Source organism: Tenrec ecaudatus, chromosome X, assembly GCF_050624435.1.
Source record: "Tenrec ecaudatus isolate mTenEca1 chromosome X, mTenEca1.hap1, whole genome shotgun sequence".
NCBI classification, from domain to species: Eukaryota; Metazoa; Chordata; class Mammalia; order Afrosoricida; family Tenrecidae; genus Tenrec; species Tenrec ecaudatus.
This window is the reverse complement of record NC_134548.1, coordinates 15,091,156-15,117,892: the sequence shown is the minus strand read 5'-3', so window position 1 is coordinate 15,117,892 and position 26,737 is coordinate 15,091,156. Positions and strand designations below refer to the sequence as shown.

The 26,737-nt window shown below is 44.6% G+C and overlaps 1 protein-coding gene across 1 annotated transcript; it reads left to right on the top strand.

The window, feature by feature from the left end:
- The first annotated feature begins 758 nt into the window (after nt 1-758).
- Nucleotides 759-22,198, top strand: RS1 (retinoschisin 1). The gene is made up of 6 exons (XM_075539475.1): nt 759-810; nt 5,622-5,647; nt 6,145-6,250; nt 17,045-17,186; nt 18,469-18,664; nt 22,046-22,198. Exons 1-6 carry the CDS (start codon nt 759-761, stop codon nt 22,196-22,198), a joined length of 675 nt encoding a protein of 224 aa, XP_075395590.1.
- Nucleotides 22,199-26,737: the final 4,539 nt, after the last annotated feature.

Here is a 26,737-nt window from a genome sequence, read left to right as displayed (position 1 = left end):
ATCCCATATACCTCGTAAAATTGTTCTATGAAATAGGAAGTATTATCAGCATTTTTATAGATGAGAAAAGTTGAGGCACAGAAACTTGACCGAGGTTACACAGCATGAAGAGCTGGTAGAACTGGGATTTGCACCCAGTAGGGCTGAAAATCTATGCTTCTAAATACTATATGTTGTTTCTCATAATTTACCTATTCCCCATCCTTGGCTATTACAATGGTTTCCAATCATGTTAATATAAGGAACACAATAATATACGTCTTTGTAGGTAACTATCCCTCCCTCCCTAATTTAGTATGTTCCCGGTGAATAAGTACCAACAGGATGCCAAATTGCTTCCTAAGAGAGGGGATTGATGCCATTTTCATAGAATTCAAGAATGTTAGTGCTTACTGACAGGCGAAGATGCAAGGTCACATACCTCCCCTCCCCTCCCCTCCCCAAGAAGATAATGGCAGAGAAAGGATTAAGACCTGGGATTTCAGATTCCAATGTCTATTTCCCTGATGTTTAAAGATAGAATATAACCAATATCTTCCTTGACTAAACCGCCCTCGGGTGACATAAGTAGAGAGGCAGGTAACTGGGGGTAGGGGCTGGGGGTGGGAGGGAAGGGTTAACTTGATAGGACTCAGCCCCAAATGGAAGAACTAAATGGATTAAGTTGCTTAAGGAGGCCAGAGCTCAAGTTAATCCCCTGCTCCAGGGGAAGCTCTCCATTTCAGTCAGGAAGAGCTGTGGCCAGGACCAGGGGGACAATGCCAGGCAAGGTAGAAGGCTTCTTGTTACTGCTTCTCTTTGGCTGTAAAGGTATGTGCTCTTCAACCATTATTCACTGAATCATTAATCATGCAACTGAATTCCTAATATCATTGAAATAGAACTGGATCAATAAAAACACACTTTTGATTAGCAGTGCAGGTTATTGATTTTATACGTGTTAATAGCTACCAATTGTATTTGCGTGGATATGGTCTTCTTTGTCTTGCTACTAGTTCACCTTCAAAAGGCCACAAGATGCTTAAAATGGCATGGGGGGAAATGGGTCTCAGGACCTCTGTAACATAGCTCTCAGTTGTACCAATTAATAAGACAATCTGATGGATTATACTGGGATGATCTAGAAGGTAGAGCGGATGCTATTATAATTCTGCTGGGACAACAGGTATAAACCAGGCCTATCCCAAGCAAATCGGGTGTAAGGTGACCCTAGCTTAAATACGGATTAACCTAACACCCGAAGTACCACTAGGCTCTAATCCAACTCCAAAAACCCTCAAAGATCTGACACATTCAGTCAGTTTTAAATGTCTGTATGTGACCCTGGTAGAAGTAGAGATAGGCTTACATAGGTACAAATTACAGGTAGGTCTCTACTATTGCCGTCAAATTCAACTTCCATATCCTGTCTCCATCTTGGATCAAATATTCTTTCATAGCTCTCTCAAGACTAACAACCCCAAATCCACCACCATCAAGGCCATTCTGACTCAAAGCAAGTCTATAGAACAGGGTATAGAACGGCCCCCTTTGAGTGTCCAAGGTTGACAGCCTCATCTTTCTTCTGAAGAGTGGTTGGTGGATTCAAACTGCCTACTCTTCTGTTAGCTGCTCAGATTTCTTCTCATTCCCATCAAGTCAATCCTGACGGACTTGATTATTATATTATTCTAAGGTGTGCATACTTCTCTAGTGTTATCCTTCCTCAGATCCTCAAATAGACTTGTCTATTGTTTGGCTGAAAATTAATGTGCCGGGGTGAGTTCAGTTCCAGACCTGAAGGGTAATTCAGAGAGTTCCACCAGTCTCGGAGCTTCCCAGTAAGCCTAGTCTCTTTTAGGATTTTCAGGTTCTGTTCCACGTGTGTCTCCTACTCTATCCTTCTAATGAGGCTCCTTTCAGGTTTCTGTGATTTGGATGGAAACATATCACTAGGCTTTTCTCCTGTGGTGCCTCAAAGGGGAACCATAAGACCAAGGACAGTGAGATGACGTAAATGCATTGACTTCGATTCTACATTAAATGAGGGTTCCTTTGATAATGTGCAAGTCGTCAGAGTACGTTACTCTCTCTGTCTTGTGACTGAAGCAGGCTTCTGTTTATCTGACAGTGTATATTCAGAGTTAAATGCCAGTGATGATTTTCAAGGCATCTACTTTATTAATATCTATTAGGTCACTACTTGCTCATGTTATTATATAAAAACAAAACAATCCCCAAACCTCATACGAGAGGCGAGTGCCCTTCCGCAGCTATATCAACCACCCAAAGCTGATAGCTTCTTGTTGTTGTTGTTTTGAAGCAACTTCACTGAGATGTTATTTACATACCATTAAATTCACCCATTTAAAGTGTATAATCAGTAATTATAGTATATTCACAAGGTTATGCAATCATCACACTATCTAATTTCAGAAAATTTTTCATCATCCTCAAAAGAAACTCCATACCCATTAGCAGTTATTTCCCATTACCCCTTCCCCCACCCCCTGGCAACTACTGATCTACTTTCTTTATATATAGACTTACCTATTTTAAACATTTCTTCTAAATTGAATCATACAGTACATAACCTCTTGTCAATCACTAAAGCTAGTATTCATTATTTATTTATTCTTAGATTCACCCATGTTGAAGCATTATGGAGAGCAGATTTAGCCACAAATGTGTCTGTCCCTTACAATAATAACACTTTCACACTGCATGCAATTTTCTTCTTTCTTCTCCATGAGAGGCACATCAATGCAACATGCTGTTTTCTCCTGTTTCTCAAATAGATTGGAAGATGGCTACAAACAGCTTTGATCACTCCTCATTTAATGCTTTCTCCCCCCCCCCCTTGGCTTCATCAGCTTCCACGGGAAGGAAAGCCATGTATTTTGTGAGAATGAATCAGAGAGATTAGAATAGCCTTTCTTAGGTGTGTCTAATAGGTACTTTTCTCTTGAGTTTACAAGGTGCATTTTGAGAAACAGGCAGGCCTGGAATGCTCTGAATGTGATAACTAGGCTCTCTGCATGGATTAGTACTTTGGGGAAAAGGACAGCAGGACCCCAGAGTGTATAAAGCTCACATTGGTGATTGGCAGACCTCTATGACTCTATAGTGAAAATGCATAGTCTATAGAAGAATCTCAAAAACAATTGAACCGGTGGGAAAAGTATGCAACCACAGGATATAAAGCCTTTCCTATTTTCCCTTTAAAGGCTTACATGCTCTCTTTCTCTCTTGCCAACAATGTAATTTCCTAGTATTAGAAAATATTGTAGTCAAAATTGCTATCGCCTTTGTTCTTCAGTTTTCTGATTACATCATTGGGGGTGGGGGGGGGAGGCTGTTACAGCTGCCACATTGCTGCTCCCTTGGTGACAGCTTTTCCTGTAAATGCTTGTTGTTCCTTTTCTCTCTGCTCATTTCCATAAGGATCTGGCACCTCAGAACAGCAGGCTGCCTACAGACAAATGCTTTCTGGGGAAGGCAGCCTGGGAGGGAGGGGGGAAGAAAAGAAAACACACAACAAAAACTGCAAGGAATCTGCCCAACATCTGATTCAACAGAGGAATTGGCTCCGAAACCAGGCCTTCCGCTTAGCCTTCTTCCCCACAGGTAGACAGTGACAGCATCTTCTTCATCTCCCCCTCCATCCCACCCCACATTTTTGCCTTATGCTTTGTTTTTGTAGAAGGCAAGAAAAGCTTGCAGCTGTCCCTATGCCCTGCCCTGTGATTACTGGGTAGTGCAAAAGGTCTGCAGGCAGGGAGGACAACGAAAAGGGTTGGCTGAGACTCTCTTGAATGCTGAGTTTGCTCAGTTGCTACTAAAGAGAGCCTCTTCAATGGCAAACACTGCTTCTGGACCAAACTGATTTAGTGAAGCACCCTCGCCTGTGGGTGCCCCCGAATAGGGTCTTGGTACAGATGATGTCTGCCCAACAGACAGATCCATTCAGAAACTGAATTTTGGCCTTGCCCAGCTTCTCTTGAAGATTAACCAACCCCCCCAAGCCAACAAGATACTAATTATTCATCTGTTTTATAATTTATGGTGAACAGCTCCTGCCTGGGGTCGTGGGTACCCGAAGCTTCATGGCAGGACTTAAACCAGTTCAAATGTATTGAGTCAGGGCCAATGTAGCAAAATCATAAGACTCGATTTTGTTGTAAAATACACGTGTACTGGAATGAGAAAAATGACAGATCTAAGACCTGAAATGGTCAGCTCAGAGGAGGAGGAGTGAGCCCCTATAGAAGCCTAGGGTTAGAATGGAAAGTAAGACCCATCCAATGCGGTGCAGCTGGTCACCATCGGTTTTTTTTCGTTTTTTTTATCAGTCACCATCTTTGAGTGGGACATGGTTGTTGCCAACTCTGCCCAGTTCAGGGATTTGGTTGCTATGCAACACTTACACTGCCCTCAATTTCTAAGAAAGAGATTAAGTTTCTAGCAAGGCATCACACAGTATGCTGCCCCATTCCAGTTATCATGCCAGTATAGCCACATTTTACAAGTTCAGGCCCATTCCCATGCCGCTTCATCAGCCATGACTGAACTGGGAAGAACTGGTTTGAAGCCTTTGGGTGGTTGGAAGCATAGTGCTTCCCCCTCCTTCTGTGCTAACTTAATGCATTTTTCAAAATCCTATAATGAACGATAATAGCAATAATAATTATCATCCTGTTCTTTCATTTTGCTTTCCCTAGTTTCTCAGCCCTTGTGGATTTTTTTTTCCTGGCAGATATTTACTTAGTTTGACACCTTCTATACAATAGTTTTGTGAGCTTTCATGAGTCTATTTTCATGTCATTTTTAACAGTTTTATTGGCGTATAATTCACATATCATACAATTCAATAGCTCAATCACATCAAGAAGAGTTTCATAATCATCGCCACAATCAATTTGAGAACATCGTCTTGCTTCTTGTACTCATTATCTCCCCAGTTCTCCCCAATGTCTCCCACCATACCCCCAAGAAATCATTCATCCAGTTACTGTCTCTATAGATTTGCCTAGCTTGGATTTCATATTCATCTCCCACCCACCCATCCATTCCTTCCCCCCAAGCCAGAAAACCTACCAAACAATGACAAAGTAAAAGACTAGAACAAATTTAAAGTAGGTCAAATGGGACATCAAATAACAAGGTGTTACATTTTAGCCTAACTGCACCTGCAACAATCCACTTTCCAATGCACTCTGCATGATAAGTGAGGCTATCAGAGGGAATTCACTGGAGGCTTAATTCACATGTATTTCCCTGTCATTTAAAAACAAAAACAGAAACAAATTTAAAATGGTTCAAATGGAAGTTCAAACAGTAAGGTATTACATTTGAATCTAATTACATCTGTCATAATGGACTTTACGAAGGCCTTTGTCTGATAACAAGACTATTCATATCCCTTCACAACCTTCTGCAAAAGCCTTCTGCAAACCAGATGTTCCCAATTCAAGATCTGCTACCATCCCCTCCTTTGGATTTTATTATTTACAATCCTTGGAGCACACAGGCCGGAGTGCTTCTTCCAGCTATTTTCATTTTACTTTTCCTTACAATGAATTACATTATCGAATTTCTTTTTTTTTTTAACTTGCTTTTCCTTCCCTTGTTCATTTGCTCAGCCATACTGGGATTATCATCTACTGAGGTATGTTACAGCAAGAAGGTGGAGTTTACATAGCTATGATTTTTGAAGGATTTGTTTTCCAACCAAAAATCATTTAGAGGATTATCACCTAAAAATAATTTTTTTAAGTTTCATTTGTTTCTAGTGGCAACAGTGTGTTTTCTGGGAGAGTTCTAATAATGGTATTTCGCTGAGAAAATGCAAGTAAGCCAGGTCTTAAATTGGATGATGGAACCTTTAAAAATTGGATATCTGGATAGAAGCTTCCAGGGCTGAGCTTTGGAGTACTCTAATGGGGGAAAGCATTGCCCTGCACATGGGTGTATCTGTGAGAATATTAGCTGGCTGTCCACACAGCAGAACTATTCTCATTCAAAATTAAAGATACCTGGTAGTCATGAGCAGTGAGTAAGGCTGGATTGCTGTAATTCTGGTCCTTGATGCAATTTCTCAGTGGCGCTGACTACAGTTGTTTTCGAGTGACGTTTTTGACACCCCTTCCCTCTGGGTCCCCACAGGATGAGGGCGAGGACCCCTGGTACCACAAAGCTTGCAAGTGTGATTGCCAAGGTGGTGACAATGCTCTGTGGTCTGCAGGAACCATCTCCTTAGAATGCATGCCAGGTAAGTATCCCCGCTCCTTGGAGCACCGGATCTCAACAGTCCTTGGGACACTCTGCTTCTCCTTTCAATGCTCTGCTATGGTTTTCTCTAGTTTTCTGCTTTGGCCTCCAAGCTGAAAATTCCACCATGACCACTGGGTCCACAAACTGTACCAATGGCACTGTTCAGAAGCAGGTTCCTGGCACTTTACTAGGCCTGGGTGAGCTAGGAAGCTGGGCTCAAACTTTCCATAGATTAGCTTCATGAACATTAGTAAACCTGAGGCCCGGGTTGTGATCCCGGCTGCATCCCTCATTCACTCCAGACCTCCTGTTTGCTTCTGTCAAATCGTGGTGTGTGGACTGCACGTGGATATCTAAGACACAGCAAATACCCAGGTGGTTGGAGCCCGGCTGGTGTAGTGGTTACAGGTTGGCCTATGATCTGCAAGGTCCACAGTTCAAAATCTCCAGCCATTCCTTGGGAGCTAAATGGGGCTTTCTACTCTTGTCAAGAGTCAGTCTTGGAAGCTCACATAGGGACAGTTCTACCCTGTCCTATAGACTTGCTATGAGTCAGCATCAATGCAATGGCAGGGAGTTGAGTTTTGAGTACCCAGAAACTTCAACTAAACTATTTGGCACATGGTTAGCTAAGCAATGCCTGGGAAGGTTGACATGTGCTCTGGCCAAAAGGGAAAGGGTGGGCCAACAGACCACACTTTGCTATAGGAGATGTTCAGTGTCACGATGTCCCAGAAAGGAAGTCAGTCCACACTCTGGTCTCCTCCACGAGGCCAAGGCAACAAATCTTGTCCTAAGCACAAAATTCATTCATGGGTCACAAGGAAAGCTGACAGGCTGTCCTCAGACTGTCCCTTTCCACAAGTAGTCACTGTTATTTCTAGACTTGCTGGGGGAATCAAACCCAATCATTCAGTTGTTCTCTACCTGAATGTACAGGGTACTGGTGGCGCTGTTGGGTAAGCATCGGATTGCTTACCACAAGGTCAGTGGTAAAGATTTACAGTCTCAGAAACCCTAGATGATGAGTCACACTTGAGTCCATGGCAATGGGTTTGGTTTTCGACTGTGGGTTGGCAGGGAGTTCTGTTTCACCGAGCCCTGCAGGGACTCCGGCTGGAGGAGAAACCTCTGTCTCAATGTGGCTTCATCTTCTCCACAGTCAGAAAAGGCCCCTGGGAGTTGAGACCCTGGCCTCCAATGCTCCATTTTGGAAGCAGCACTGCTCAAAATGGCTGCCACCTGACTGGAAGGGGGCTGAGAAAGGTGGGATGTTCATGGTTCTGTTAGTTGTCATTGAGAGAATTCCAACTCATGGTGACTCTATGTGTGCAGTCCCTATAGTCCCTATAGTCCCTATAGTTCCTTATAGTTTGCAAACAGCAGATGGCTAGGCAGGTCTTTCAAGATATCTTTGTGTGGGTTTGAACCGCCAATATTTCAGCTAGTAGTCGAGCCCTTAACCCACCCAGAGTTGCCAAGAAAGAAGAAACAGGCCATCACCATGTTGTGCTGGGACCACTACAGGAGCCCTGGTGGGGCAGTGTATTATGAGTTAGGTGGCTGACCACAAGGTCGGCAGTTTGAACCCATTAGCTGCTCTGCAGCAGAAAGATGAGGTTTTCTGCTCCCATAAGACTTCCAAAACAAAACTCACTGCCATTGAGTCGATGCTGACTCAGAGTGACATTATAGGAAAGGGTAGAACTGACCCCTGTGAGTTTTCGAGCCTATAACTCTTTATGAGAGTAGAAAGACCTGTCTTTCTCCTGAGGAGTTGGCTGGCGGTTTCGAACTGCTGACTTTGCAGTTTACAGCCCAACCTGTCACCACTACACCACTAGGGCTCCTCCCCCTCGAGACTTAGAGCCTAAGAAACCCTCAGGGGGCAGTTCAACTCTGTCCTATACGGTCGCTATGAGTTAGAATCAACTCGATGGCAGTGAGTTTGGTTTTTTTATACTGGGCCCAATATAGTTTTGAAATAAGGGTGAGTTTAGTTTTTTTGGAGGTTTTTTTTTGTTTTTTGTTTGTTTGTTTTCCTGCCTCAGGAGCACACACTCTGAGGAAGGAGTGAGCAGGCACAATGTTTGGAGCCTCAGTTGTTTCCACCGCTCCGAACCTACTTGACATAAAACTGTCCTTGCCACTCCCACCGCCCCCCGAAACTTCCTGCAGGTTCCATCGTCTCCACCCAGAGGCACCTCAGTAGAAAGGTGTCCAATCAACTCCCCCCCAAGCAGCCATCAGAAAGCCCACAGAACACAGTACTTACTATTCAACACTCATGGGATGGTCCTGAGCGGGGATCTTCTTGGCTGGTGGTGGGAACGTGTTCTATATTTTTCTTGTCATCACGTTTCATGGAAACCACTTTGGCTCAGCTCCATGAAGGATGCCTGTTGGCACTCCATGGCCTCAGTGGATACCGTCATGAAATGGGGGTGCGAGATGCCCAACCCATAATAGAACCCTAACCATCCACTTGAGAGTCAGTTCAACCCTCTCTTTTAGCAAGTGCCTATTATGGGCTCGTGAGGAATCATAGCAGACTCGATGGCACGTTGTTTCATTATGAGTGGGGTACCCCCAAATGAAGGCATTGCCCTATCTGTCGAAGTTGAAAAATGTTCTTTTCCCTAGGGGACTGAGGCCTTCTAGAAGTCCCTTCCAATGAAGTGCTTTTGAAGGGGAAAGGGAATAAGGATTACTTATAGGGACTGGCTTCATAGATGCTCAGGAGGCCTGCCCTGGAGGCCGTCCACCTGGGCATTGGGGGATATGAAGAGGACCCTGGTCTCCAAGCTCTCTCCCCTACACAGTTGGCGCACACTGAAGTACCATATATACTCAAGTATAAGCTGATCCCAATATCTGCCAAGGCACCTAATTTTACCACAAAACTGCATTAAAAATGTGCTGAAAAACTTGGCTTATACATGAGTATATATGGTACTTGAAGTTTTAAAGTTAGAAATTATTTTTGCTTAAATGCTCACTCCAGTGCATCTGTGTGTACTTGCACAACACAAATAGTACCAGAGAGGAAAGAACACAATTTTGGTGTCAAATGGTTGATTTATTGGTGATAATTGGTTCTTCTGTGAAAAAAAAGATGATTCTGGGCAGTGGGGCTAGCCACCACCTTCCACAATTTGCCACCAGGGCCTCTGATCCTTTATCGGATTCTCTGGATTCTGAGATTCAGTCCTTCCAAAAGAGCCGACTTCAGGAAAGGTGACCACCTCCTTACATTATAACCACCTAATCTTCAGCTTAGCGCTATTAATAGGACTCAAAGATCTGGCTTTACCACAGTTGCACCAAGATTAGCCCCCTGACCCTCTGAGGAGGTGAATAGGGTGGGCAAGGCTTAAAATGCATATGCAATCAAGTGGTGCAAATGGATTCTCAAAAGAGCCATATGGCAACCAATGTCATTGCTATAATAACATCCCATTGGGTAGAAAACCAGGGAGGGGCACAATCCGTGGGCATCTCAGAAGCAGCCCCTCAATACAATCCATGTCTTATTTCTATTTCTATCTAGTTTTCACTCAAGCTACCATTTGGTTTTGATTAGTCCAGAGGAAAAGTTGACCTCGGCCACAAGTCAACTTCTTCCTCCTCTCTGGGCTCTCTGCCCAGTTTCTGCCATTATGTCTGCTCCCTCCAAGTGGTTCCCCAAGGTACTGGTTGATTCCTTCCTTCCTCTGTCCTTCCCATTCACACGCGGAGTGCCTAGTCCATGGAGGCTGGGAACACACTGCTCAGCAAGACAAGCATGGGAAGCTGACTGTCACATGCTCACAACGAGGTGGCTGCCCTGGGGGACCCTTATCCTGCTAGGGTGGGCAGGGGAGGCAGGCAGAGAGCTCACAGGCGAGTAGATGTGGCAAAGGGAGGGCCAAGGGAGGGGACAGATGTTTGGGGGTAAAGGGAGCAGCAAATCTAGAAACCATCTCAAGGGGAGGCCTCTCTACCACACGAGAAGAGCAAGGATGCCCGATTCAGAGGAGCACAGCCAGGAGATGAATCAGCCCTTGGCATTTTGCGCTTTACATCTTGAGGGCAGCGGGCCATCACTAAAGGGCCTGAAGCAGGGACAGTGTCTTCAGAAAGTCCTCTGATCCAGGCCTGGAAAATAGAGTCAGGGGACGACTAGGTGGCTTTTGGGAATCTGGAAAGGAAAGGAAAGGGTTCTGGGTAGAGGGGATACAAAACATAAAGGCCAGAAGAGGTTTAAGAGAACACGGTAGCTGGTTAAACAGGATCAGGTGGTACAATGACCGTGGAAGGAAGAGGTGCAGAGGAAGTAAGAGGAGTGTGACTGGCCTGTCATTTACTCCTAAATCAAAAGGCATGCAGTTTGAGCCCCTCTTTGGCATGCCTTTAAAGAGTTGAGAGGACTTTTGAACTTCCATTCTCTTCCCTATGGACCATATCACAACACACACACACACACACACACACACACACACACACGCACCCTACAGCTCACAGTGCCACCGCAAGGCAGCCTTCTCATTGGTGGCTCCTCTCTTTGCCCAAGTTTCCTGAGGGAACCCATTGCTGAGAGCTCCTTGGCCCCATCATGCTCCCGCACCCTCAAGGGACCCAACTTCCAGCTGAGCTCAGACCTCGGCCACATAGCGCTGGCACAGGAGCTGCCACCATCAGGTCTCTTCAGCAACACTCAGCTCATGTCAGATTGGACTTAGCTCTTCCAGATCCATAGACCTGGATATGTTGTCCACAAGGTATAGTCTCTCAAATCACCTGCATCTTCTCTCTCTCAGTTTCTCTCTCTCTCTCTCTCTCTCTCTCTCTCTCTCTCTCTCTCTCTCTCTCTCTCTCTCTCTCTCTCTCTCACACACACACACACACACACACACACGTGCACACAGTTTCTTATGTAGGGCAAAAACAGACAGGGTCTGGTCTTCTTGGGAGGATGTGGTGGGGTGTGGGAGCAGTTCAGAGTAAAGTAGAAGATTATTGGATTTCTGGCAAGAAAAACAAGCATGCAAAACTCAAGAAGACAGCAATATCTTCTCATGAATGTACCTTATGCACCCAAATATTAGCGGCTGCTTTTGGACCAGGCACTAAGCACCATCTAAGCACCGTACAAACCTCATTCATTTAATCTCATAGACACACTTGGGAGGTGGGTCCTCTTGCTACACCCATTTCACAGAGCAGTTAAATGGCTGGCCCAAGCTCGCGCCATGGTGCCCTGGTGCTTGGCCTTGACCAGGGTTTATCCTGCTGCCCAGGCCATACTCCACAGCAATGAGATCAGAATTTCTGCGGGTGTGGTCTGAACATGTGCAGGCTAGCCTGAGACCCAGTGGTCTGGAGCCTCCACTATGTAACCTGAGCCAGTCACCCGGTCCTCCAAGGTCTCCCGAGCCACCGCCACTGAGAAGTCCCTGCCCATTGGTTAGGCATTGAGCTGCTAATGGCAAGGTTAGTGGATTGAACCCACCAGACACTCCACAGAAGAAAAGGAAGCTATCTGTTCTCTTAAAGATTGACAGCCTCTGTTTGTCTTCGGTGATCGGTCATGGAGGTGTGCAGCCAATGATATGATTTTTTGTTCTTTGATGCCTGATAACTGATCCCTTCGGGACCACATGATCACACAGGCTGGTGTGTTCTTCCATGTGGGCTTTGTTGCTTCTGAGCTAGATGGCCACTTGTTTATCTTCAAGCCTTTAAGACCCCAGACAGTATCTCTTTTGATAGCCGGGCACCATCAGCTTTCTTCACCACATTTACTTGTTCACCCGCTTTGGCTTCAGCAGTTGTGTCGGGAGGGTGAGCATTGTAGAGTGCCAATTTAATAAAAGAAAGTATTCATGCATTGAGGGAGTGCTTGAGTAGAGGCCCAAGGTCCTTCTGCCACCTTAATACTAAACCTGTAAATATAGACACATAGATCTATTTCCCCATCCTCATATGTATATTTGCATGTCTAGGTCTTTGTCTAGACCTCTATAAATGCCCTTTGACTCCTAGCTCTTTCCTCCATCTCCCTTGACTTTCCTCCTGCCCTACTACCATGCTCCATCTCCACCTGGGTTACAGCTATACCTCTTCTTTACGTAACCTTACCCTTGATCATTCCCTACCAGGCCTGCCACTCCCCCCTCACTACCATTTGGGTCCCATGTTGTTCCCTTGTCCCTGTGTTTGTTAACACCACTTCCTTACCCCCCCCCCACTTCCCCCTATCCCAAGTCCCCCCGGAACTGTCGGTCCCATTGTTTTTCCTCCAGATAGTTCATCCAGCCTGTCTTATTTAGACAGACCTGTGGAGACAATAACATGCACGAAAACAAGACAGAGGAAAACAAAGCAACAGTATACAACCAGACAACAAAACAATAACAACAAACCACTGACAAAGAACTAAACAAAATACATCAAGAAAGAAAAGCTTGTAGTTAGTTCAAGGATCGTTTGTTGGCCCTTAGGAGTGTTTTCCAGTCTAGTCTGTTGGGGCACCACGCCCTGGCCCCGAAGTCCACTTTCAGCATTCCCTGGGGACCTTGCCACTCCATTCCCTTGCTGTTCCGCTGCACTCCCCCAGTGCTTTGCCTCGGTGTGGTGGGATCAGGTCAGGTGCAATTCCCACACTGTGTCTCCGGTGCTGTCCCCTGTATCGCCCTTGGTCCCTGAGGGGCATCATGTCTCATAGTGGGGCCAGCCCTGTTGTTCTCTCTGTGGACTGGCTGCTCTAATCAGGAACATCATCCTCACGGCCTGGTGGGCCAGGATGTGCTCCACTCTCTCCTCCTGCCCCTTCGTCTGCTCCTGTGTGCTCTGACCAGATATGTCTATCTCCCGGAGCTGCAGAATCAATGTCATCCTTTGAAACAAATTCTTCTCGGGGGAGGGGCAGGAACCCACTTAATTTTTGGTGCTGGGGCCAGCCTCCCAGACCTCTCCACTGGTTCCCTACTCCGCGCCGGGATATTGCATTCACATCTTGCGGCACTGGGTTGAAGTCTGGTCCCACTTTCCCTGTGGAGATATAAACTATACCCTCCCCTTGGGTGGGTTAGTGCCCCATGCCCCCACTCCCCTTTTCTTCTTTATATTCATCCTTTTATTTTCCTTTCCCCACCTCCTCCACCGTTGTCTACCACATGCATCCCTGGTTTTGATCTGGTCTCTGCCATACTACACAGTTGTCACCCCAATAATGTTTGCATACAGTAGCAAATGTAGTGAAGAAAGCTGATGGTGCCCAGCTATCAAAAGAGATAGTGTCTGGGGTCTTAAAGGCTTGAAGGTGAACAAGCAGCCTTCTAGCTCAGAAGCAATAAAGCCCACATGGAAGAAGCACACCAGCCTGTGCGATCACGAGGTGCCAAAGGGACCAGGTATAAGGTATCATGTAAAAATATATATATACATATATACACACCATAGTGAATGAAGGGGGAAGTGCAGAGTGGAGACCCAAAGCCCATTTGTCGCCCACTGGAGATCCCCTCATAGAGGGGTTTAGGAGGGGAGATGGGTCAGTCAGGGTGCGATGTAGTACCGATGTAGAATACAGCTTTCCCCCAGATCCTGGATGCTTCCTCCCCCCAACTACCATGATCCGAATTCTACCTGGCAGGACTGGATAGGGCAGAGGTTGTACACTGGTGCATATAGAAGCTGGAGGCACAGGGAATCCAGGGCGGATGATACCTTCAGGACCAGGGGTGTGAGGGGCGATACTGGGAGAGTAGAGGGTGAGTGGGTTGGACAGGGGGAACTGATTACAAAAATCCACATGTGACTTCCTCCCTGGGAGACGGATGTCAGAGAAGGGGGGGGGGAGGGAGACTCCGGATAGGGCAAGATATGACAAAATAACAATCTATAAATTATCAAGGGCTCATGAGGGAGAGAGGAGGGGGGAGCGGGGAGGGAGGGGAAAAAAAGAGGACCTGATGCAGAGGGCTTAAGTGGAGATCAAATGCTTTGAAAATGATTAGGGCAAAGAATGTACGGATGTGCTTTATACAATTGATGTATGTATATGTATGGATTGTGATAAGAGTTGTATGAGCCCCTAATAAAATGTAAAAAAAAAAAAAAAAAGGTTGACAGCCTCAGAAACTCACCGGGGGACATTCTGCTCTGATTCTAGGGTCCCTATGACACATCAGTGGTAGTGGGGTTGGTCTTAACTGCTAGCTTGCCTCATGCTGAAGAGATTGTAAAGGTATGGGGGCAAACAGAAGAGGAGCAAGTGCAATATGAAGAATCCAGTGACGGAGAGTGGTGACCCTCCGCAGGGAGACAGAGGGGGAAGAAGGGAAGAAAAAGTCTGTTACCATAGCGCAAAGGCAACAACAAACAACAAATATATGAGAGAGGTTCCCTATCAAATGCGAGAGCAGGAGGAGGCTGTGTTAGTCGGGGTACATTAGAGACACAAATCCACAGAAACTCATATGTATAAGGGAGAGTTTTATGTAAAAGGTAAATGCACATCAAGAAAACATCCCAACCCAGTGCTGCCCAAGCCCCCAAGTCCAACATTAGCCCATATGTCTGACACCAAACTACAAAGTCCTCCTCCATCTCACAAAACACACACAATGATACTGAACTGCAGGAGGAAAGTCAAATCAGTGAATGTGTAAGCATTTCAGTGCTGGCAGGGGTCTCCACACAGCTGCTCCAGTACCCAGGGCTGCATCGGGGTAGGTCCATGAGTCTTCTCCTCAGGGATGTCTTGCAGTAAGTGAGCCTTGCCAGCTGAAGCAGGGAACTGGCTAAGGCATCTGCACCTTGGTCCGACCATCAGAAAGCAAGAGACCTGAGAACTAGAAAGGCAAGGCTTACCGAGCCATTTATCTCTCCACCCTTCAATTAATCCCACATATGTTCATCAGCCAGGTTGGCACAATAAACTTTAACTATCTCAAAGGCATTCAAGGTATCCACATGTAGAATCTGACAAGTTAGTAAACTGAGAGAACACAATGACCCACAGGGCCAGCTTTCTGAAGTCAGGGCTTGTCTTCTAGGTGAAAGGGGAGTTAGAGAGGTGGGGTTGCCAAGTCCCCAGGCACCAGGCCCTCTGTACTCGTACCTGTCAGCCAAATGCCATCCCTGCCAGGCCAACAGTCTCAAACGGGTGCTGTGAAAGTGTGAGCTTTAAAAATCCAGTCGCTCTGGGGCTGTTTCCTGGAACTGGCCCTCTCAACACACGCCCCTGAGGATTCAGCTATACACGGCCAGAGGGAGCAGTCCCACAGTGCTCCTGGTCCCTCTTTCAGAGAGAGAGATATGATTCGAATGGGCTCTCTAAGTCTTGGGCGCATGATGCATTGCAAATAGTGCTCCCTCATCCCCAGCCCTGCTGAGCTGCAGACACTGGCAGGAGTTCAGTCTATTTCTTTGGTGTGTTGGGGCATAAGATTAAACACCTTCTGGTCAGAGGCTGGAAGGTGTCCTTCCATCTTGGGCCTCTGAAGACAGGCCTTGACTGCCCCTGCAGGCCCTCTGGATGACTTTCATTCAGTCTTGAAAGGCTATCCTCCAAGAAGACTGTTGCCTTTTGTTTTACCTAGAAAGGTGATGATGCCCCAGTACACATGCTCAGCTCTTCAACCCCAAGGCAAATTCACACCTAGAAAAGGCATGGAATTGACCTACTCTGATCAGAGAATGAAAGAAATGCATTTGCCTGGCTTCTTTTGTTTGTTTGTTCCTAGAGAAATCCAATTAGGAACTGGCTTTGGAGACAAGTGAGACCCTCCTAGAGAGTGGTTTATTGAGATAGATTTACATTGTAAGAAGACTAAAGACAGAAAGAGGTAGCAGGGCCCAGGACTCCAGAGTTCTCTTGCCCTTATCCTCAGGTGCAAAGTGGCGACTGTTGCTCCAGCCATCAGCCAACATGCTAGGCATTGAGACAAAGGAGAGGCAAGCACCAATCGGTCAAAAATCAATCCTCAGTGGACATCCTCTTACGTCTTACTGGCCAGAGATGGTGTCACTTGGCCAGTTCCATCTGCCAGGGAGCCTGGGAAATGTACTTTTAGCTGGCCACCTTGCTGGCCCCAACACAATGAGGGTTATTTCATCAGAAAGCAGGGGAGAATGACTACTGAGTTGGCAGCCGGCAGTCTCTGACCAGGTAACTCCACAATGTTTTTAGCATGCAGCAGCATGGCAATTAGCATATAATATTCAGCTTTGGCTATTCTTATTTGGAGAAAGCAGTTCCTTTCAAGCCTTCCTATTCAACAGTCACTCGGCCACATTTCACTCCCCCCTCCTTTTTTTTATTAGATGGTGAGAAAACGGCAATTTACAAGTGGGAAGTCAGTCTCAATGGATAATTGCCCCTCTTGACTCTCACCTTGTTGGGTTCCTCTAATTGGCATCATATACTTCCCAGGCAAATTAGGGACCCTGCGATTCATGAAGGGGGGCTAGCCCTGTGTTCAGGAGGAAACTCAAGACGGGCAGCATTTAAATATGACATTTTACCACAAGCTTGGTCTCTCAACATGGGCAAGAGGGTGTAATATTTGTGAAAATGGCCCCACTCCCTCGAGGGTAAGGCTTTGACTTCTCCACTGTCTTCTTGGCTGAGCCTTGCTCTCATTCCAGATTGCGCTTTATTGTGAGTTTTGCCGGCAATTAAAACACGTCTCCACCTTCTAAAGTGCCAATAAGATGTCTGTCTTATCATTTCCGTCTTCTTGTCGGGGTTGAAAAATCAAGATTCTGCATGTGTGAATGTTCTTTTGTCTCCCTTTCCCCCCAGAATGCCCATATCATAAACCTTTGGGTTTCGAATCAGGAGCGTTGGCTCCAGACCAGATCACCTGCTCCCATCCAGAGCAATACATTGGCTGGCATTCCTCATGGACTGCAAACAAGGCTCGGCTCAATAGTCAAGGCTTTGGGTAAGCAGGTGATGTTGAAAAATATATATTACATACTCGCTAATAAATAAATGGCACGGAATGCATAACGTTTTTCAATACTGACTGAGTGCTTTCTATGCACTGAAAACTGTGACCAAGATGGCGGAGGTCTTTTTCTTCCAGAAGCATAGAGTTTAGAGGGGCAGATGGACTGAAAACCAATAATCACCCAACTGACTATTTAGGAAACGTGATGAGTATGATGAAGGAGAGGAAGAACTTGACAATCTCAAGCACCAGGGAAGGCTAAGGAAAACAAAGACTTGGCCAGGTTGGGGAGGGAAGAAGCAGGGGAATAGCACAGGCAAGGGCCCTGTGCTGACAAGATAACTCAAGCATGTGGCTGGGAACGCCGACAACGAAGCTACAACATTGATGAGAGGAGGCTGGAGAGGTAGGCAGATGTCTGATCATGCAGAGCCTGACAAGAAACCAGTGGTTCTCAACCTTCCTCATGCCACAAGCCTCTAATACAGTTCCTGTTGTGGTGACCCCCCCCAATAACATTATTTTCGTTGCTACTTCATAAGTGTCATTTTGCTACTGTTAATTGTCATGTAAATATCTGATAGGCAGGATGTATTTCCATTATTACAAATCGAACCTAATTAAAGCATAGTGATGAATCACAAAACAATATGTAATTATGTATTGTGAACTATTTATTTTTAATGACACATAAATGAAATTTTGTCTTGAAGCATGGTGTAGCATGCTTCACTCCGGTATGTGGGCATATCTGCATGTGGGTGGACCCACCTGGAAATGGATAGAGGAGCGGTGTCTTGGTTCCTAAGATCATAGGACATATGTGTTTTCCAATGGTCTTAGGCGACCCCTGTGAAAGGGGTCATGACCCACAGGTTGAGAATCCTGCAAGAAACGTTCATGGTCATGTTTCTTCAAACCAAATTGACTGCCATAGAGGTGATGTTGACTAATGGCGACCCTATTGGACAGACTAGAACTTCCCCAGTGAGTTTCCGAAACTGTTCATGGGAGTAGAAAGCCCTGTCTTTTTCCTGAGGAGCGGCTACTGGTTTCCAACTGCTGACTTTATGGATCGTGGCCCAAGTCAAATATCACAAAGGCTGGATACTCTTACAGATAGCTTCTGGGTACTAATAAGGCTGTGGTTAGACTGCTGGCCTTTGCTGGGGGAGGGGTGCGTGTCTTCAGGTGCTGGCATCCCCTTCACAGATGATACCCCCTGGCCCTGATGATGGGACGGGCTCCTGATGTCACTGTGTGTTTCTGTCAGGTGTGCCTGGCTCTCCAAGTTCCAGGACAGCAACCAGTGGTTACAAATTGATCTGAAGGAAAGCAAGGTGATTTCAGGGATCCTTACCCAGGGGCGCTGTGACATCGACGAATGGATGACCAAGTACAGCGTGCAGTACAGGACCGATGAGAGCTTGAACTGGATTTATTATAAGGACCAGACAGGAAACAACCGGGTAAGTCAGGCCTCCATCCCAAACCACTTGTAGCTCCTAGGCTCTTGAGTGTCTCCCTTCTCTGTGTTCCCACAGCCATCTTCTGTTAGATCATTGTGTGGCAGCAAACCACATGCTCTCAGAGGGTGGGGCAGGCAGGAGTCTTTCCTGAATCCTTGGTACCCAGTGCAGCATGTAGACCCATGAATAGCACGCTTGTGTGCTTAAGAAATAATTGTTGGAATTTTCATGTCAGCACATAGTTGCTTGAAGAATCAGGATGGGCCACGTGCACTATTCCTCACTCACTGGGTCACTGAACACTCTGTTTCACCGGTCTCACATGCTCTGTTGTTAATGCCAGTAGGGGACAGTCCATTTACCTTGGTCTGGCCTTGACTCACGATTGATTGAGGCTGAATGCTGGGAATCTTCTGACAATCCAGAAAGTTAGCCTTTTCAGTGACATAAAATGGTCCAAAGGACTCCACCGGCGCTGATGCCGAGGCTCTGGCTTAGGAACTTTCACAAAGTCAGAGCAGCTTTCGGAGACTCCTGAGCAACGTGATCTCCTTTTAACCCCGACCCTGGTGATGTAATGATTGCCCTATAGAGTCATGAGTCAACCTTGACTTGATGGCAAGAAGTTTGGTTTTGGTTTGCCCAGGACTGAAGTCTTGCTCCCTGAGGACTGTATGCATAGGATCTGGAAAATACATATACTTTTTTCCTATAAACATATTTCAAGATATAAGTATCAAAAAAGTTTGTTGGAAATTTCCCTTCTCCTTAAATTCAATTTTCCAGCTGATGAATAAAAATAAAGGAAAAACTCAATAGTGGTTTAGGAATATAACTGTCTTTGGCTTAAGTATAAAAACTTCCCTAGACTAATTTGGACACTTAGTCCAGTTAAATAACGGCATGTGGTTAAGATTAAGAAGGTGCTGTCTCCTAATAAAATGATTAAAAATAAGAAGGTGCTGTACTCTCGCTTAGCAACTTGTACAGCAAGATAAACATGGGCTGCAGTTTCAAAGAGCCTGAACATAACAGGAAGAAACATCTTGATACTTGGACATCGTGTTTCATTTTCATTCTGATTAATTGACTTTTAAAAACAAAACAAAAAAGAACTGAAGAAAGTCTTACTGTGATTTGAAGGTATCAGTTGGCTTTTAACAAGTCAAGACTAGATTTATCTTTCAAGCCCTGAATGTATCTGGAAACTTTGCTAGTTTGTGAGGGCCACGCCACTCCACTCCAGCAGGCACATGTGCCATCTGCCAAAGCCAGTGCCACCATCTTCTCTTCACTTGGCTCCAGCTTTGAGTGGGTTCAAGATCAAGTAGCCTAGAGTGGGGTGAGGGTTACTAGTGGGAAGAAAAGTATGATTGGGGCTGACAAGAACCTTCTTGTTGTATTGAGTAAATGAGGCCAATGTGGGGAGTAGGTGTTTTCAGGAGATAATCCCCAAAGGAAATGGCATGTTCCCATGTCAATGAGAAGTTTGATAACTCTGGAACGTACAAAGGAGGATTGCTTGCTTTGGAAATACTTTCACACATTCCTTGCACCTGAAGTATGTCTGTACCATTACATGATAGAAAAACACTAAGCAAAACCTTTGGGCCCTACTCTGAGCATCGCTTCCTGCCATCCAGAATCTTCCTTGTAGCTTTTAGTTCCTTCTGAAAAACCTTTTGTTTTCCCCAAAGCTTAATTGTATTGACGGAGGGACACACACTTAACTCTGGCTCACAACGTCAGTGGCAACTCAAGTCCCATCACTTTGGCAATCCTTTAAACATCAGAATATACTTCTTATAAGTGTAACCTGGGTTTTTTCAAAGCTTTTTGTCCATTGGCATGATGGAAATGTTCACATTTGCACTGTCCAATATAGCATCCACTCGTCACATGTGACTACTGAGTATTTGAAATGTGGGCAGGTTGATGGAAGGGAAGGAACTATATTTTTATTTAAGTTTAATTCATTTTGATTGAAATAGCTGCATGGTGGCTAGTGGCACCCATGCGGAAAGGTGCAGTTATAGCTGTCTCTATGTAGTGACTCCTAAATGCTCCAAGCGTGTAAGAGCTGACTTTCCTTCCATGTCAGATTTGGTAGACACTTGCACATTCTCCAAAGGAGCTCTGGTGGCACAGTGGTTGACTGTTAACCCAAAGGTCTATGGTTCAAACCCACCAGCTTCTCCATGGAAGAAAGATATGGCCATAAGACATGGGAGGGCATGTGGGAGCACAACCATGAGATCTATATGTGTTGCCAAAGATCTTTCTAGACATGCATTTCTGTGTGCTGCAGTCACTTTCATGGATAGAGTCAAGCACGCAAAGGGCAAAGTTCTGACAACTTCTTAGCCATAATGAAACCCCTTGAAGGAGGGAGTCACTGGGATTAGGGCCTTAGGACCACAATCTTGGGGGACATTGAGGTCAACTGGTATAACATAGTCCACAAAGACAATGGTTATATTCTACTCTGGTGAGTAGCACCAGGGTCTTACACGTTTGCAAGCTTTCAGTTGCATCTAAGATGAAACTATTGGTTTTTCCCCATCGGGAACAAAGAATGAAGAAAACCAAAGACACGATATAGGATTGGTCCATAAGCCTAAGAGACCATTTGAACCACAGACTCCAAAGATCCAGATGTTCCTCAGCTACCATTACAGACTACTGTGATTTGGGATTACAAAAGAAGGCCCTAGACAGAGTGGAGGAAGAACATATAAAACATCATTTAAAATCATAAAAATAAACAGACTTATTGGTATGCTAGAGACTGGTGGAATCCCCAAGACTATGGCCCTTATAATATTCTTCAAGCTTAGAGCAGGGATCCCCCTGAGATTAACTTTCAGCCAAACAATAGACAGGCCTGAAAAATAAATAATAAAAGAACATGCTCCACAGAACACTGAAGCGCATGAAAATGAAAAGGTAACATTTGCCCCAAAGAAAACAGGAAGAGACAGGGAAGATCAAATGGAAATGGGGAACAAATTGAGAGAGGAAGTGGGAAAAGTGCTATTACTTCATAGGGATTGCAACTAAGGTCCTGAAACAAAAGGAGTATAAATTGTGGACTGGCAAATGAATTAAACAAATTTGTTCTGTATATCTTCACCCAGCCCCAATGAAGAGTTTTATTTTTTTCAAGCCAGCTTTTAGCTGTGTCCTTTTGTCCTAGAAGGTAACTCTGGGTTGCAATCAACTCAATAACAATGGCTGGGGCTTGTCGATGCCCTGGCCTTTCATTACCATCTGTGATTTTACATAGTTGATTTTAAGTGCTAGGAACAGCTCCAGACAGGACGCATCCTTCTTTTTCTTTTACTTGATGTGGTGGTAACAGACTTTCCCTTCTTCCTTTAGGTCTTCTATGGCAATTCAGACCGCACCTCCATAGTCCAGAACCTGTTGCGGCCCCCCATCATTTCCCGCTTCATCCGGCTGATCCCACTGGGCTGGCATGTCCGCATCGCCATCCGGATGGAGTTGTTGGAGTGCCTCAGCAAGTGTGCCTAACGCCTGTCTCAGCTGAGGGCCTGCCGCGGGGAGGTGGGCACTGGGCCGGCCTGCTGAAGATACTCTGACATGCCGACAGTGTAAGACATGGAAAAATAATAATTTATAAATGATCAAGGGTTCGTGAGGAAGGGAGGGGGGAGGGGAAACAATGAGGAGCTGATACCAAGGGGCTCAAGTAGAAAGAAAATGTTTTGAGAATGATGATGGCAACAAATGTACAAATGTGCTTGACACAAAGGATGGATGTACGGATTGTGATCAGAGTTGTATGAGCCCCCAATAAAATGATTTATAAATAATAAAAATAAGAACAGGGTTGTATTTTACAAGCATTTTTAAAAGAACTGGATAGAGAATATTTCATTTTTTAAAAGATACCGTTTCCAATTTCAATGAAAGGAAAAAAGAAAAATGAACTTATTTCCCACTTAGGGCCAAAGAAAATCAGAACAAAGAACATGTTCCTAAAAACAATTTTCTTACAAAAGCCTCAGTCACAGGGGTAATTTTCTGCTCTTGGGTTCTGTCTCAGTGACACTCTGAAAGGTGTAGCCCTAGAGGCACACAAAGCAGCCCTGTGAATTGGAATCATCTTCTACTTTCCCACATTCAATACAGAAAACAACTCCAAAGCTTCACTTTGAAAATGCACAAGAGCCTTACCGTTTCTCCCAGTTCCATTTTCATCTGATCATTGCCTAACGATCCAGGAACAGTGAGGTAATGAGTTCAACAGTGACAAAGGCAGAAATGTGTGTGGGTAGACATGAGCCCATCTCACAATTGCCCCAGTTTCCCAAGAATCTGGACCACTACCAAATATCCTGAGCAGAAGAGCCTCTACTGCTGAGTTTTCTCTGAGAAGATGGGTTTGGTCTTCAGCCCCATGCAGCCATCCGGGCACTGGGTGGGGCCCAGAGCTCTTCTCACATACAATTTCATTCACATTATCCAGGTCTATGGTCCCCATTCATGTTTCCCTGTGGTCATGGAATATTTATTTTCTGATCCTAAATAGCCAGAGCACACTGGAAGTTTCTTTTATTTGGCTAGCCTTTTTCAACAAGCTTCACATTTTGAGAACCGTTGGCCCAGGAGAGAGCAATCACTATTATGGAGCAGGTGAGAGAGAATGCATCTATTCTCCTGGAGAGGCCAGCTCTCTAATCTCTGCTCATGGCTTGAAATCTCTGGAAAGAAATGAGCCTGGACAGAAGCAGCTGAATATGCAGAGAGCTAAGGGAAGGATGTTTAAGTCTTTTTTTTGTCATTTTTCTCACTCTGCCTGAGAGAGGCTGTTAAGGGGGGGGGGGTGGGTGAGCAAGAGATATATATGGAATATAGGAGTTTAGAGGAGATGGAAACAGAGGCTGAGTGAGGATCCACAAGAGATGGGAATTGAAAGACCGGCCTGGCTGTAGTGCGACATTGGCCAACAGCTCATTTCTCTGAGCTACTCGTGATGCCATGTCACGCTAACAGGATCTTGAACATTCTATTCACCTTCTTTGTGATGGGCCAGCCTCCCCCAAGTCCCACAGCTTCTCCATTGTAATACCTTTATATTCAGTCTAGCATCGTCCTCATCTTATGTTGTATTTTTGAATCTGGAAAAATTCTTTTCTTGCCGAAGAACTTCCATCTCCTCTCAAATAAAAATATATCACTTCAGGGTGCGAGAAAAAGCCATCTCTGGCCTTAGGACACGAGAACAAAGGAGTTTGATAGGATGTCTGAATGAAGACCCTTCTTTGAAAAGGTGAACTGCACTTGTGTCATGGCAGTTTGTCAGAGAAAGCAGCAGTAAGTTGAGTTTTTTCAACTGGTACATCAGATACAGGATGGAAGAGTCACTCATCACTGCCAATGAATCAATGGTGACTCATAATTACCATATAGGATAGGGTAGAACTGTCCTTGTGAGTTTGGAGACTGTAACTGTTTATAGGAGTAGCAAACCCCATCTTTCTGGGCTGGTGGGCTGGTGGTTTAGAACTGCCAACCTTGCAGATTTCAGCCCAATCCTAACCCCATACACCACCACGGTGTAGACAGAAGAGCACACTCCAGGAAAAAAGGCAAAAATGAGACAGGGTGGGGCTCACCAAATAATCAAGGAGGATGTAAATCATTGTTTTGTAATAGCTTTATTGAGATAAAGTTCACATACCATACAATTCACCCATTTGAAATGTACAAGTCAATGGCTTTTAATATATTCACAGAGTTGTGCAACTATCCCCACAATCAATTATTGAACATTCTGATCCTTCCAAGAAGAAACCCCATATCCATTAGCAATCAATCACTCCTCATCTGTCCCATTCCCCATTCTCCGAGCCCCTGGCAACCACCAATCTGCTTTTTGTCTCTATAGATTTGCCTATCCTGGACATTGGTATAAACGGAATAATACAATATGTGGTGTTTGGTGTCTGACTTCTTCCACTTCACATGTTTTCAAGGTTCTTCCATGTTGTACCTTGTATTGATACTTCATTCCTTTCTATGACTAAATCATACACCTGTGCCTCATTTATCAACTATCTCACTATCCAACATTTTGCAATTACAACAATAGCAAAAAATATACTATCCAACCATTCTGTACACTAATAATGTAATTCTGGCAGTAATAAATGCTGAGGTACCGGGTCAGAGTAACGCTTAAGGCTGGGCCATGATTCTCAGTGTTTTTGGCAGTTATACAATGATACAATTTGGCAGTTATGTAATGATGTATTGACCTTCCATTTTTCATAATGCTGATTTTTACATACATAACAACCTGACATTTGGAACAGAAAGATTGTCGATAAGTGAGGAGTGGGTGTATTCCATTCGATGCATATACCACATTTTGTGTATACATTCATTAGATATGAGATTTTTGAGTTGTTTCCACTTTTTGGCTATTATCAATAATGCTACTATGAGTCTTTGTATACAAGATTTTGTGCAGATATATGTTTTAATTTCTTTTGGGTACTTCTAGGGGAGTTACTGCATCATATGGCAACTCTTCAACATTTTGAAGAACGTCTATGCTGTTTTCCACAGAGACTGTACCATTTTACATTCCCACCAGAAGTCTATAAGGGCTCCATTTTCTCCATATCTGTACCAACTCTTATGACTATCAGGCTTTTTGGTTCTCACCCTAGTGGGTGTGACACGGTATCCCACTGTGATCTTGATTTGCAGCTCCCTAATGACATATTGAGCATCTTTTCGTGTACCGATTGACCATTTGTATATCTTCTTTGAAAAATTTCTATATAGATCCATTGCCCATTTAAAAAAATTGAATTGTCTTTTATTATTAGATTGTATGCATTTAAAAAAATTCTGGGTATAACTCCCTTCTCAGATTGGCAAATATTTTTTCCTATTGTTTTTTTATTTAGATACCCCTCTTCTACTGTGTGGAGTTCTCCGCCCCCTCCACCCCCCTCCCCGACCCCCCTATTTTCTCCTGTCTGTCACTTACTTGTCCTTTCACTTTCTTGGAGTTTGTTGAGGGGGAAATTATATATATATATATATATTTTTTTTAATATGAAGTCCGCTTTATCCTTTTTCTTTGGGTGGTTATGTTTTAGGTGCCATATCTGAGGAAGCACTGCCTAGCCATTGGCCGTGACACTTTATCCCTAGGCTTTTATTTTCCTCTAGCCCAGTGGTTCTCAACCTTCCTAATTCTGCGACCCTTTCATACAGTTCCTCATGTTGTGGTGACTCCCCCAACCATAAACTTATCTTCATTGCTACTTTATCACTATCGTTTTGCTACTGTGATGAATCGGGCGACCCCTGTGAAAAGGTTGTTCGACCCCCAAAGGGGTTGCGAGAACCACTGCTCTTTTCTCTTGAGATCTGGGGTCCATTCTGAATATGGGATGAGGTCTGGGTCCATCACAGGTTGAGACCGTCACTCTTGGAAAACCCTGGCTCTCTCCCTCAGAGGCTGGTGGTTTTGGACTGTGGACCCTGATTGCAGCCCAATGTGTAACCACTCCCCCACCAGGACTCCTCTCACGCCTGTATAATCATCGAAACTGTCTTGATTATTATAACTGTGTGGTAGGTTTTGAAATCGGAAAATGGCAGGCCTACAGTTTTTGTTTTAACATGGTTTTGGCCGCCCTGAGCCCCTTGAATTTCCATTGAAATTTTAGGAGCAAACTGCCAATTTCTGCAAAAAAGCCAGCTAAGATTTCACATTGGAAAATGTTCAATATTTCAGAATTTAAAAAGCAATAAGATACTGAAATACTGTAAAATATTTTCAAAAGGAAGGCAATCTGCTCATGATAGCATACTTTTTACTTTAATGTATGACTGAATTGATAAAAAATTTAAAAACTGCAGGAAATCTGAAAGTGAACAGAATTTTATCATCAAATGCATATTTGCAGTATCATTTCTTTAATGCAGGAAACTTTCTACTAAGAAAATTATATATATGTATATATAAAATCTAGCAAAACTTTACTCTCTTGCCATACGCTAATACATTTACTTAGTTTTAGTGTG